Here is a 14,072-nt window from a genome sequence, read left to right as displayed (position 1 = left end):
CTAAGAATTAATGTCTAAAATGTGCACATATTTGTATTCTTTGGAGTTCTTTTAGTCGACAGCAGTGGTTCTCAACCTGTGGGTCCCCATGTGTTTTGGCCTACAACTCCCAGAAATCCCACCAGTTTACCAGCTGTTAGGATTTCTGGGAGTTGGAGGCCAAAACATCTGGGGACCCACAGGTTGAGAACCACTGGTCTACAGAAACTCAGTGGGAGAAGCGCGATGTAGTTCTGCGCATGCGCCCCGCCCAGCCAGCCTGCCAGGCAGGGAGAGAGGAGGCTACTCAAGGAGTTCTATCTAGCAGCGCGATGAAGTTCTGCGCATGCGCCCTGCCCGCTTTCCAGATGAGAGAGGAGACGACTGAAGCCTCTCGGCGTCCATGGCAACGGCCTGGGCCTTCCGGAAGAGCGAGCACTTCCGGTTCCGGTTCCTCCTCCCTGGGCGGCGTGGGGGGCCGAGTTAGGGACGGGGCGCCATGCGGCAGCTCTCGCCGCTGCCTCCCCGCACCCTGACGCCCCTGCCGGGCCTGCTTGTGGCGGCGGTGCTGGCGCTGGCCCTGCTCCGCGGGGAAGCGGCCCCTGCCCCGGAGCCCCGCTCCCCTCCTCCGAAGCAGGCTTTGCCCTCGGAGCAGTTAGGCCGCGAAGAGCTCCCCGAGGCCTCTCCGGACAGCACCGGCCCTCCCGACGCGGTGCCCAGTGGCAATGGAAGCAGTAGCAGCAGCAGCAGCCTGGCCGCCGTGCCGCCGCCTCCCCAGGCCAGCCCGCCCATGACCCAGCGCGCCCTCTCGGTGCTCGTCCTCGCCAGCGCCGCCCTCATCGTCTACTTCGTCATCCGGACCGTCCGGTGAGCCCCAAGGGAGGGTCCCGCCTCTCCACCTTGACTCCACGCTCACTGCTTACTGCTTCGGATCCCAGGAGTTGTAGTTTTGCAAGGCCTTCCCCTTTCTAGTTCCGCACAAAACTACAGCTCCCAGGATTCCATAGCCGTGAAAGTGGGGTCCCTCGAAATCCCAGTTTAATTAATTAATGCCATGCCGGCATGAAGTAGAATCGTGGGTGTTGTAGTTTCACGGTTTTTTTTTTAGCCAAATTGCAAAATGTATTGAACCCATAACACTGGGTCAGGCCAGATAAAGTGGTGTCAAACTGCATTCATTCTCCAGTGCAGATACACCAAGGTTATATCTGAGTGAGAGATTGGCTCAGGCGTGGGAAAACTTCAGCTCTTCAGGTGTTTTTGACTCCAACTCCCACAATTCCTAACAGTCATTGGCAAACTTGGGGCCCTCTGGGTGTTTTGGACTTCAACTCTCACAATTCCTAACAGCCATGGGCAAACTTGGGGCCCTCCGGGTGTTTTGGACTCCAACTCCCACAATTCCTAACAGCCGGCTGTTAGGAATTGTGGGCTTCAGGCACCACTTCTGAGGGCCAGATCTATTCTCCTCTGCCTACCTTTCCTTTAGACCTCTGTAAGGATCTTCTTTAAAGTTTGATCCAAAGCCTGAGTGTCTTTGTGACAAATTCTGATAAGTTTGACATGAGTGTAATTAAAGATTGTAAAATCCAAAGTAGGCTGCAGTTTATAACCCATAATACTTCTAATCAGATTGGTCCTCAGACCATAGAGCCTATCTTAGTTTTGGTCCTTACTAGCATCATGAGTTTGTTAGCTTGCTGGGATTTAGGGAAGTTGAAGTCCAAAATACCTTGAGGACCAAAGGTTGAGACTATCTAGTGTGATCAACCAAATATTATGGTAACCCATTCCTCTCCCAGTGATCCATGGTTTTACGTATTTTCATGATCCACACCAGTAGTTCTCAATCTATGGGTCCCCACATGTTTTGGTCTTCAACGCCCACAATTCTTAACTGGAGGACCAAAGATTGGGAACCATTGTTTTATGCAGTTGGAGTGCCACATCCACAGATTACACGTCCAAGGATTCCACCTTCCGTGGTGGGAGAATATTCTCAAAATAATCCAAAAGACAAACTGATTTTACTACTTTCTGTCACTTTACTGCACTATTGTATATAACGGGACTCGAGCATTCACAGATTTTGGTGTCCATTGGCGATCTTGGAACCAAACACCAACAGATACCCAGGGCCCACTGTATTCAGTCAAAATTGTTAGCAGTACACCATCATGGCGTTCTCTCCCCATAAGATTATGGGGATATTAAGATTATGTCACTGCTTTTCTATTTTATTTTAGGTGTGGAGAGCTCATAGTCCTAAGATGCATCAGTTCTCAAAAGCTCAAACTATTATGGGCAGTGGCAAAGTCCAAGACATCTGGCATGCAACGGGTCCCTATTTCTGCCTTGCACACTGGGGGCCCACAAATATTTCATATACAGTTACAGCACTATGACTGCCATTGTTCCATTTTTCTGGAATCCAGGGGTTCATGATTTTTCGAGGCTCTGAACTCTTAATGTTCTTCTCCCAAATTGCCAACCCCATACCTTAGAGTGGAACAATAGCCGTTAAAAGTGGAATAATGGTTCTTTAATTCCATTGTGTGGATGGTATTCATTGTGTGGATGGTAATCTTATCACCAGGAATGGAAATTCACTGTGAGTTATCATGGCAAAATGGTGTATCCACTGAAGCTTTATCACCAATCCTTATTTCCACAACAAGCCGAATTTTTCAAAATCCAATGATCACATGGACGGAAAGTGAGGTGAAATCTGAACAGGAGCACAGACAGAAAAATAAATACTGCAGGGGTGCTAACTCTTCCTTATTCTATCCAAAGCTAAAAAAAAAAAAAAATAGGCTGGAGTTACACTTAAAAATGTGCCTGTTCCAACTTACATACACATTCAACCTAAGAACAAACACACAGAACCTATCTTGTTCGTAATTTGGGGACTGTCTATAGATAATAGTGAAACCTTTTGAAATGAATGATCTCAATTAAATGTTTCCATAGAATTGCCCTGGAGGACTTACGAATTCTGGATATGCAAAACCATGGATAATAGCTAACACTATTAAAGTGAAATACTTTTGATCCAAGTATTGTAATAGAGTCACACGTGAGGACCCACACATTCCTAAAAGAGACATATTTTGTTGGGTGTGGATCAATGAAGCTGGAGACACTGGTCCTGAAAATATGGGGGTCCTACTTTATTTGAATAAGGAAGCAAGGATACCCCAATTAGTTGTACTACACCTTTCAACATCTAGTAATTTGTGAAGAAAAGTTTTATGTTGTAAAATAAAGTTTGTATATTCAGGTTGCCTGTTGCCTTATAGCAACAATCCTTCATCTGAAATATAGCCTACAGCATGTAATCTTTGTTGGTAGTCTCTCATCCAAGTACTAACTAGAGTTGACTCTCTTTAGCTTCCAAGATGAGATGGGATCTAGTATCTTCGGGATATTTAGGCTTCCACTGCACAGAATTTCAGTCCAAGGCTTCAGTCCAATCTTTTACCCATATAGATAGCTTCCTAATTGGAACTTTCCTGAATTACCATGTCTAAAATTACACTGATGGAATAAGTTCTGGTGAACATAACATTTATCAAACTCAGACAAAGCCTATAGAAAATTAACATGCCAATTCCATCATTGATGAAACTGGGGGTGGAGTGAAATACTTCCCAGCAAGTAAATCAATACCCAATATTGGTGAATCTCAGATACTAATTTACACTTTGGTGAAAAATGAGCCTAAATTGTGTTGGGGATTGCATTCAAAAACTGCATATAGAATACAAGAAAACATAGATCCCGTCCCTGCTACTTGTATTTATATAATTTTAGAATTTGGGAGTCACACAGTTAATTTTTTTTATTTACTTAATTTATACCCTGCCTTTCTCCCCATGGGGACTCAAGGCTCCTTAACAATCTCACACTTTGGTCATAAATCGATTATGTAGACTCTCTTCCAACCCCCTTCCAGATTTACAGGTTGCACAATTGACTTAGTGAATTTTCTGGCATCACGTGTGGTGATTGCCAGAGGCTTACATTGCTATAAAGCGGATTAGACAAATACATGAAGGATAATTTATATATTAGCCATGATAATTAGTAGGTTTTCCACATTCAGCGCTAGTAGGTCTGTAAATGACATGCTGAGGACAAACAAATTGTTCATGCCACAACGAAAGCTTTCTTGGTCCGCTCCTGGCTATCCCCAAGATAACTAAAGACAGAACAATTTCATTGAAAAATAAAAGGAAAAACATGCTAAAACCTTTTCAGTAATTTTTTTTGCTGTAGTTCTGATTATATTCTCATATAAGTGTTGGCCTCATGTTGAGGGCAAGTTTGATTGCAAATGCTTCTGTAATATGGCTTGCAGAAGTTGACTTCCCAGTCCTCCAAAGTTTGAAAGACAATGCTACATAGACTCGATTATGATATAAAGAACTGAGTGAGGCTTCTTCTATAGTTCTACATATAAAATCCAGATTATCTGCTTTGAACTGGATTGTGTAGCAGTGTGGACTCATATTCCAGATCAAAACAAATAATATGAATTATCTGATTTGATAATCTGGATTATATGGCAGTGTAGAAGGGGTCAGAGAAAGAAAGAGTCTCCAAATGGAACCTTTCGATCTTAAAAATTACTTTGTCTAGATATTTGGAGATTCCCACTTTTCTTTCCAATTTCTGATTTGGGTTGAAGGCTGTTTATGTGGCAGCCAAGGAAATAAGTGGGCAAGAAAGTCAGGTTCAGAAATCTCTTTTCTGTTTATATCCAACTCAAAATATACAAATATTTATCAGTATTTATTTATTTATTTCAGCACTTCTACCCTGCCCTTCTCAACCCCCGAGTGGGGACTCAGGGCGGCTTACAACTGGCACAATTAGATGCCAACAATTCAACAGATAAATTACATAACAATAATAACCACAATAGTTAAAACAATAAATTAAAACAATAACAATTAAAAGCCAATCTAGTGGCCAACGTTCACCAAGTTCTAATATCCATAAGTCCATTCAGCATTACCATAGTCCATTCCAATTTCTGGTCGTCATTACCTTATCAGTATGCCAGATTACCCGAAGTCCTGGTCCCATATCCATGATTTCAGCTTCCTTCTGAAGGAGAGGAGGGATGTTGATGACCTAATTTCCCCGGGGAATGAATTCCACAGGTGAGGGGCCACCACCGAGAAGGCCTTGTCCCTCGTCCCCACCAGCCTCTCTTGTGATAGCGGCGGGGCCGAGAGCAGGGCCTCCCCCGAAGATCTTAAACTCCGAGGTGGGACATAGAAGGAGATACGTTTGGACAGGTACACTGGGCCGGAGCCGTATAGGGTTTTATAGGTCAAAACCAGCACTTTGAATTGTGCTCGGAACTGGATCGGCAGCCAGTGGAGCTGACATAACAGAGGAGTAGTATGCTCCCTGTATGATGCTCCGGTGATTAATCTAGCTGCCGCCCGTTGGACTAACTGAAGTTTCCGAACAGTTTTCAAAGGCAACCCCACGTAGAGCGCTTTGCAGTAATCTATTCAGGATGTAACAAAAGCGTGGACCACCGTGGCCAGTATAAGTTCATTTGGGGTAGTATTTAAATGACATCTTAATAAAACTGAGAGTATCTTCTAAAATGTAACTAGCAAGGACCTTGGTAGAAAGCTGCATTTTTTTTAGAAAGTCTGTTTGCCCTCAAGGAATAGCTTGCTTTCTGAATACATGATGTTCAAACTGCAAGTGCTACTTTATTTTTTTAATTTCTTAGTTTCATGAAATACTAAACTAACAACAATTAAGTAGTTTGATTTTCTTGCCTACCCAATTTTATTCCTTGCCTAAAATATTATTTTTCATATGGTACCGTATATTTCATCAGAGTAAGTCTGATTATCCTGTTGTGTAAACTATATTCAGAACAAGAGGCTATAGAAAGGACAAAATATGGACAAACAAAATAATTTCTAATTGGCAAAAGGTTTAGAAGGATGCATATCACCAGTTTAATTTATATACAGAAAACCAATTAAATTTTGGAGGGAGGACATGTCAAAATTGGAGGAAGAAACATCAGTAATTTAAAATAAGCAGATGAGACAATGCCACTAGAAAAAAAATAGCAAAAACTTGGAAGGTTGCAAGAGAACGTGCAAAAAGAGATTATTACTTACCCATTTTAAACAACGATCACGCATTTTCATAGCTTTAAAGTTGTTAATATATCAGAATAGTTAATGTCTTTCTGTACCTTGGTTCAATCATCAGTAAAAATGTTGAAATCAGAAATAAGAAGAATGGAATGTGGAAAGTCAGTAGTGAAGGAACTAGATAAGATTCTAAACTATAAAGATGTGCCATTGAATAGGTGTGTATAGGACTACAAAATTGAAATGCTAAGAAATGAGGTGTTAAATAGTCTAATAGTATTCTCTGCATTTGTCCATCATATGCTTTTGGAAATGGCCACACAGTGTTACTGGCATGCCACTGCCAGTTGGTATTTGTTGCTATTAGTTTGTGAAGGTTTAATGTTTTTGCTTCAATCCCAATTTTGAGAATTTTCATCTCAAGCTTAAACTAAACATATTTGGATAACTGTCCAGTATTGTATGCTTTGTACTCCAGCTTCTCTATAAAATAAACATAAATGGTGATGTGATTTGCTTGCAATCATACATTTGAATCAAAATCTAACTTTAGGATTCTATTAAGATCTGCCAGGTATTGCCTGCTTTGAATGTTCAGATTCTGTATAAAGCATGCATAACCAGTAACATGATTTGATTGCAATCATACAGTTTGACCTTAGGATTCTATCAATATCTACTTTGGACTAAAAGTAACAGATTTTAGTATTGCATGATCATTTCCAGATCATGTTCCTCTCTCTTGGGGTACCAGCCTTTTAATGGCAATGACACACCTGTTTTCCGTATTATTTATTAAAAATATAGAATTAGGATAACCTTTGTTGTTTTTTTCCATCACTGAGGGATTATGATCAGGCAGGATACGGTGTACACTTATTCGTGCTGTTTACTTAATTCACATTTTACTTTTAAAAAATCTTGGTCTTATTATATAAACCAGTCCTATAAAACATATCTCTCTCCTAACTATACTAGTTGATTGTTCAGTTGGGCACTTGGGTTTCCCAAACAATCTTCCAGCAATGCATTATGCAAATGTGTCACTTTGATTGAGGAATATGCTCCCTTTAGAAAATTGATCAATATTGATTTTGCCTTCAGTTTTGATGCTAAATACAGCTTTTTCTTAAGACCTTTGAGAATTTATCTAGTTTGTTCAAGTGCGTGATTTAACATACATTAAGGTGCTAGATAGTTTCAAATGTTTTTAGATTATCAATTATTTTGCTATTTTTCATTTTAAATAGTTATAAATATTTAAATTAATTTTATAGTGACTTATACAGTATTTTAATAAATATTTTTAAAAATGTATAAGTATTGATTTTTCAGCAGTTTTATCATTTTGTTTAGTAGTAGAGTTTTTAAAAAATGTGTACATACAGTGATGAATGATAGTGCAGTGGGAGATCCTGAAGGGTGAGGCAAAGTAAATCCTTATTCCAAATATGAGAATATTCTGTAGATCAGCATACATAATTTTATAACAACAACAACACCTACTACTACTACTACTACTTTATTTTTATACCCCACCACCATCTCCGCGAAGGGACTCAGGGCGGCTTACAAGGGGGGCAAGCCCATGTTACAGATAAAAACAGCATTAAAATCAATCAAAGAAAACAACATAATCAAAGACAACATCTTAAAACAATAAGGCTGAGATATCAGTCAAAGCTGGGGTCAGGGTCAGTTAAGTTTTTAACTATGGTCATTCCCTGAGTTACAAACAGCCAACTTACAAATGGCTCATAGTTATAAATTAGGATGAGACAATAGGAAGTGAGAGAAATCTAGCTCTAGAAAGGGAAATTCACAATACCACTTTATTTGTTATTAATGTAAGATGGGTAGTATGTTAAAGTACTTGAGTATCTTAATGTTCATATCCTTTTTTATGCTATTACATTTTCAGACTTAGACGAAGAAATAGAAAGACAAGAAGGTATGGTGTTCTTGACACAAACATAGAAAATACAGAGCTGACGCCATTAGAACAAGATGATGATGAAGATGATACAACACTATTTGATGCCAATCATCCTCGAAGGTTTGTGGCTAGGATTCTGGAATTTTTTGCTGTAAGAGAGAAATAGTTGTATGGATACACATTCATAATCAAAGCACACTGTACTGTAGGTTTGCATCCGTGGATAAAATTAATACTATGAACAGTAAGACACATAACTACATATTTTTAAATTTTTAAATCACCAGGTTATGCATCTCAACTTCGCAGGAAGGATGAAAATCATATGTGTAACGTCAGTTCTGCGTCATTCCCTTTCCTTAATTGTCAGTATGAGAAATGAGTCTATTTGTTATGTAAAAATAATTAATATATACTCCTTTTCATTTATGCATCTCCTTTGTACTCTTGTTCTCCAGAATTAACAAATTGCCACCTGACTATCCTTTTTTTACATTTGATTTTTAAAAATATATTTAATGTTCTATCAACCATGAATGGCTATGTGGAACTGTGTGAATCCCATGAGTAATCACTAGTTGTGTACGTAGTAGATAAAGTTTGAAACTGCATGGTACCCAGTGGTCTGAATACTATAACTCTAGTAGTTGTAATTTTAGGGAAAGAGTGCATATATTGTTGAAAACAAGTGGTTGGAAGATAGTCTTGACCATAAGCACGTCAAAACGTTTTTTCTGCTAGCAGGCATTTGGGGAAGGATAAAGGGGCGGACTTTAGGGAGGTTGCAGGTGGGATTGGGGGACTATGCGATTTAAAGACTATTTTAAGCGTATTTATTATATTTTAATCTGTTTTTACAACACTGTACTATTTAATTGTTTTCTAACTTTTATATTGCATTTTTTATACTTGACTAAAGTGTGGGATTGTTAGCTGCCTTGAGTCCCCACGGGGAGAAAGGCAGGATATAAAGTTAGATAGTGATGATGGGAAAGAAATAAACCAATTTCTTTCCCATCATCACTATCTAACTTTATACCCTGCCTTTCTCCCTGTGGGGACTCAAGTGGCAGAAGAACAGTGGAAAATGAGTTGAGTGTGCATCAAGTTTTATGTATGCTTAGAAAGAGGCACAAGTATGCTAACTGATCACAGTTTTTGAACCTATCCCTCAGAAGAATTCTGTCCTTACCCTTTAAATTAGGGAGAAATTATTCTGATCTATAATTCAGAAGTTTTTGGATCAGAAATTTTGATCAACTTTATTTTGGCACAATGGTGGCAAATTAATGTAACAAACAAGAGAGGATCAACAGGAATAAGTTCCCTTTTTTATGAAAGATTTTCCAAACAAAAGAATGATTAATTTGTGTATAGAAAGTCTAGTTCATTAAGGATTCCTATATCTGGGAACTGAATGTTTAAATAGTGTAGGAATGATGTTAGCTAAATATTAGATATTATGAGGCATGTAATAATGTGAAATCCTACTGCTAATTTCAAGTGGGATGCAAAGATTTGTTTTGGAAGTATGTCAAGGTTTCATTTGGACAGATTATATTCAAATAACATTTTCCTTTTTTCCTAGATAAGTGCCTTTTGAGAAAGGTTTCCGATTGCAGAGCAACAGAAGAAGGTGGTTCAAAAGGAATAAGAAGCCAATATTGAAACTGGGAGGGGGGGGGGTTATAAAAATGATGTATATATTGTATTATGATATCCTTTAGTTTGTTGCAATAAACTCTTAACATTTTATTCTATCTTTTGTATATATATATACAGAATTATTTTCAGTTCAAGCCTATGGAAATAGCACACTAAACTTTAAACCTATTTTAAACAGGGTATTTTCTGTTCATTTGCTGTATTGTGGTCTTCTCTTGTGAGATACATTTGTGAGTTTCTTAGCCAACATTTTTAAGTATGTCAAATGTAGTAACTTATTTATGTGATTTTTTTGAAACAAGTCTTTCATTTACTAGCACTGCCTTGCCAAATTTAATCACTATGTCTCTGAGGAATGTTGATTTTTTTTAAAGGGGGAGGTTAACATGGATATACACTGTAGGTCTGTGAGAGTGATGCAAATAAATGTTTACAGTATTCCTAATATTGATCACTTGTTATGTTTTTGCTGAGTTTAGGTTTTTTGACTCAAAAATGGAAAGAATTTTCAGACATTTTCAGGCAACCAGATTGTTAACTGAGGCTGATTACAAGGAGCACATGGTTTTCTTACAACAGCTCCGGTAGCTATCGCAGTATGGCATATAAACCATATATGGCTTGGACTAGGCAATCTGAAAGACTGCATCTTCTCATATCAGTATATCTAAGTTCTGGGATGATCTTATCTGGGTCCCTTCATCCTCAACCCTATTTTTGGTGGGTGCATGGAATAGGTGTTTCTTGTTGACTGACCCCAAGCACTAGAATTCTGTTCCTATTGAGATTATACTAACTCATTGCTGGTCTTCCAAGTGGAAACAGACTGCAAAAATTTCTAATAGTGTCTTCTCCAGATTTCATTCATTTTAATGGGAACATTTTAAATGTTTTTAATATCTTGTAATGATGCACATTGGATTTTTTAACATGGAGGCCCCTCCCTCCTTTGGCACCAACTGCTGCTCTAGCCAGAGTGAAGACAGAGGGGAGCAGAAGACATTTCCATCTTGTCTTCCGCCTATATAATCAGTTGGGAGGCCTCTCCCCGCTCTGGCACCAACTGCTACTCTGCAGAGTGAAGACAGAGGGGAGCAGAAGACATTTCCATCTTGTCTTTACTAATAATATAGTATATTGTATATACATATAATATTTATAATATTATAATGTAATACAATATAATACTAGTAATAATAATATAATATAATTATAATTATATATTTACATTACATGTAATATTAATAATACTACAATATAATGGTATAGTGCAATATAGTAATACATAATACTGATATTGTACTATGCTAATAATATATTGTATGAAAATATATCTTGTAAGCCGCTCTGAATCCCCTTCGGGGTGAGAGGAGCAGCATATAAATGCCGTAAATAATAATAATCCTTGTCCTGATATTAAGGTGCCTTCTCACATACATGTGCTTGAACTGAGTTTTCCATATTTTGTTATTTTGCAAACTGGAATTTAAATGTATTTCACTGGTGTTTTCACCACTTGTGTTACCACTTGATTGACACAAGATATGCAACACTGAAGGTGCCTGATACTGTGCTATAGGAGTGAAGTAAGCAAGAACCTGGTTGCTGCAGTGGTTGCAGTACTCCCTTTAGTTCCCAGCTGGCAGACATTGCTAAGCTTCCCAATGACAAGATAGAGGCAGACTTATGCTATTCATTTTTCTGTAATACGGCTTCAAGGCAGTTCTAAATGTTGCTTCCCTTGATCTCTATGTTTAAAATGAAGAAAGTGCTCCAATTTGATAATTTGGGTAAAAAAAAGTAAGCAGAATGAAAGGCATATATGAGCACTAGGGAAGACAGAAAGTCCAGAAAGATTATTTTTAAGAAGGGAAGATAGGGGAGAAAAGAGGAGCACTAGAAAGAAGAACATACTTTGAAGAAAAACCTAAGATTTCTAACTCTTTATAACCTGAGACCTTTTAGATCATCTAATATTACTTTTCAAAATGCAGTGTCATAGCAAATATGTGTTTTTTCCTTAATTTGTATGTTTTAAACCAATGACAAAGTATGTGATGCACCCTCTTGTTTACCACCTGATCCTGTATATGTTCACTTAGAAGAAACCATTGATTTAAAGGGAAAATGCTTCCATTGAAATGTGTGCTTCACTCTGGAGTGTTTGTCAGGCTTTAATTATGTTACCTCAAATGACAGCAATTCAAGCAAATAAAATCCATCTGCATGGCTGTTGTTTATACTGGCATGTTGCCACAAGGGTTTTCTTTGATTTGTTAGATCTTTCTACAGTGGAAGCAAGATTAAAGCTTAAGAATTGGAAAATGAGAAAGCCACCTGCATAATTCGGGGCAAGGAGAACAATAGTACTGGGCATAATGTTTTAGAGAATTGGACATAAACTTAACAAGCTCATGGCTACCCTCTGTTAACAGATGCCATGACCCTGTGTAAAATACACCAACCCCTAACTCCCACGGTATAGTTCAACATTTTCAAGCAACATACCATAACATGGTGTCTCATGATCATCAAAGCCTGCATTGAAATGCACAATGCAGAAGTTGTCAAACAACTACAGTTATGAAACAGGAGTTCCCCAAGGAAGTATACAGAGTTTCACTGAGATCAATGCTAATTTATCTCTCTGATGAATTTCCTAAGTGTAAAGCACTGCAATTTGAAGCAGCCCTGATTTTTATTGTTTCCCCATACAAACAGCCCTACCATTTTGACTTTTTAAAAATCAAATTGAAGTCTTCTGAATGTGGCAGCTAGAGAACTGGACAGGGGGAGTGTGTCCTTGTTGGTTCTCTTGGATATCTCAGTGGCTTTTAATACCATCAACCATGGTATCCTTCTTGGTCAACAATCGGTAATTGGCTTTGGGGATACTGCTTTGCAGTGGCACCGTTCCTTCTTAAAGGGTCGTACCCAGTTGGTGAAGCTGGGGGATACCTGCTCGGATCCCTAGCCTTTGACCTGTGGGGTCCCGCAAGGTACTAGTCTTTCCCCTATGTTCTTTAACATCTACATAAAACCACTGGGTGAGGTCATCCAGAGTTTTGGAATTTGGTGCCATCTCTATGTGGATGACACTCAACTCTATTACTCTTTTCCACCAGACTCCAAGGAAGTCCCCTGGATCCTTGGCTAGTGTCTGGCTGCTGTTATGGGCTGGATGAGGGCTAACAAACTGAAGCTTAATACTGACAAAACAGAGGCCCTCCTTGTCAGTCTTGGGGCTGATTGGTGTATAAGGTGGCAGCCTCTGCTTGACAGGGTTACACTCCCCCTGAGGGCACAGGTCAGCAGTTTGGGGGTCCTTCAGGACTCCGCTTTGACACTTGATGCCCAGGTGTCAGTGGTGGCTGGGAGGGCCTTTGCACAATTAAAGCTTGTGCGCCAGCTGCACCCGTACTTCATGAAGTCTGACTTGGTCCATGCCCTAGTTACCTCCAGGTTGGATTATTGTAACACACTCTACATGGGGTTGTCTTTGATGACGGCCCAGAAACTGCCGTTGGTCCAAAGATCTGTGGCCAAGTTGCTAACGGGAGCTAGCTACAGGGAGCGGTCAACCCCCCTGTTTAAGCTGCTTCACTGGCTTCCAATAAGTTTCCAGTCCCAATTCAATTTTCCGATATCTTTTCCCTTATAACCCTCCTCTATGAAAAGCCAGAAGAGGGATAATCGGGTCTACATATCCCTCACTTGAACCCCTCCTGTATGGGGAAGTGAAGGAAATTTAAGAACAAAACTAAATTTTGGTGATGGATAATTATTTGCATACGCTTTCTTGACCTTCAGAAGAAGATAACATGTACTGTGAAAAAGCAATGTCAGACTTGAGGGGAATTAAATAATTTCTTCTCATAATGAAAAGTAAAATAATTGGAATCAGACCTGGAGAGGTGAAAGAGACCATGAGGATCCTAGTCCAACCTTCTGGAGATCTACATAAGTTTGACAGTTTTTAAAGAAAGTTAAAGCATATTTTCCAGTGACCCTATGACACTACTGTTCTTTTGTATGTGGTTATAAATTTTAAAAGGTGTCCCTCATATATACTTCCGTGAGGGACACCTTTTAAGGTTAGGTTACTCTGCCTCTCCTGTCAAGTACTATTGGAAGACAGAGTACTTCTATCACCAGTAGCCACTGGGTGTCATGAGATCTCACTACCTCAGAGGATGCTTGCCATAGATGCAGGCAAAACATCAGGAGAGAATGCTTCTAGAACATGGCCATGTAGCCTGAAAAACATACAACAACCAAAACTAGGAGATGGGCTAAAATGTGTTTATATGTGTATGTGGGGTGGGGGTTACATTCTGGGCAACAGTTCAAAT

The 14,072-nt window shown here is 39.3% G+C and overlaps 1 protein-coding gene across 1 annotated transcript; it reads left to right on the top strand.

Annotated features, from left to right (window-relative positions):
* Positions 1 to 407: 407 nt before the first annotated feature.
* Positions 408 to 10,165, top strand: FAM174A (family with sequence similarity 174 member A). The gene is made up of 3 exons (XM_060761837.2): positions 408 to 846; positions 8,041 to 8,175; positions 9,644 to 10,165. Exons 1-3 carry the CDS (start codon positions 479 to 481, stop codon positions 9,645 to 9,647), a joined length of 507 nt encoding a protein of 168 aa, XP_060617820.2. The 5' UTR covers positions 408 to 478; the 3' UTR covers positions 9,648 to 10,165.
* The last annotated feature ends 3,907 nt before the right edge of the window (positions 10,166 to 14,072 follow it).

The sequence above is a fragment of the Anolis sagrei genome, chromosome 2, assembly GCF_037176765.1.
Source record: "Anolis sagrei isolate rAnoSag1 chromosome 2, rAnoSag1.mat, whole genome shotgun sequence".
NCBI lineage: Eukaryota > Metazoa > Chordata > Lepidosauria > Squamata > Dactyloidae > Anolis > Anolis sagrei.
The sequence above is the reverse complement of the archived record's forward strand: the minus strand, read 5'-3'. Positions and strand labels throughout refer to the sequence as shown.

Excerpts from the sequence above, each read along its gene's own strand:
- FAM174A (XM_060761837.2), top strand. The coding sequence starts at position 479 with ATGCGGCAGCTCTCGCCGCTGCCTCCCCGCACCCTGACGCCCCTGCCG. Across the intron at positions 847-8,040 it reads TTCGTCATCCGGACCGTCCG|ACTTAGACGAAGAAATAGAA; the intron begins GTGAGCCCCAAG and ends TTACATTTTCAG.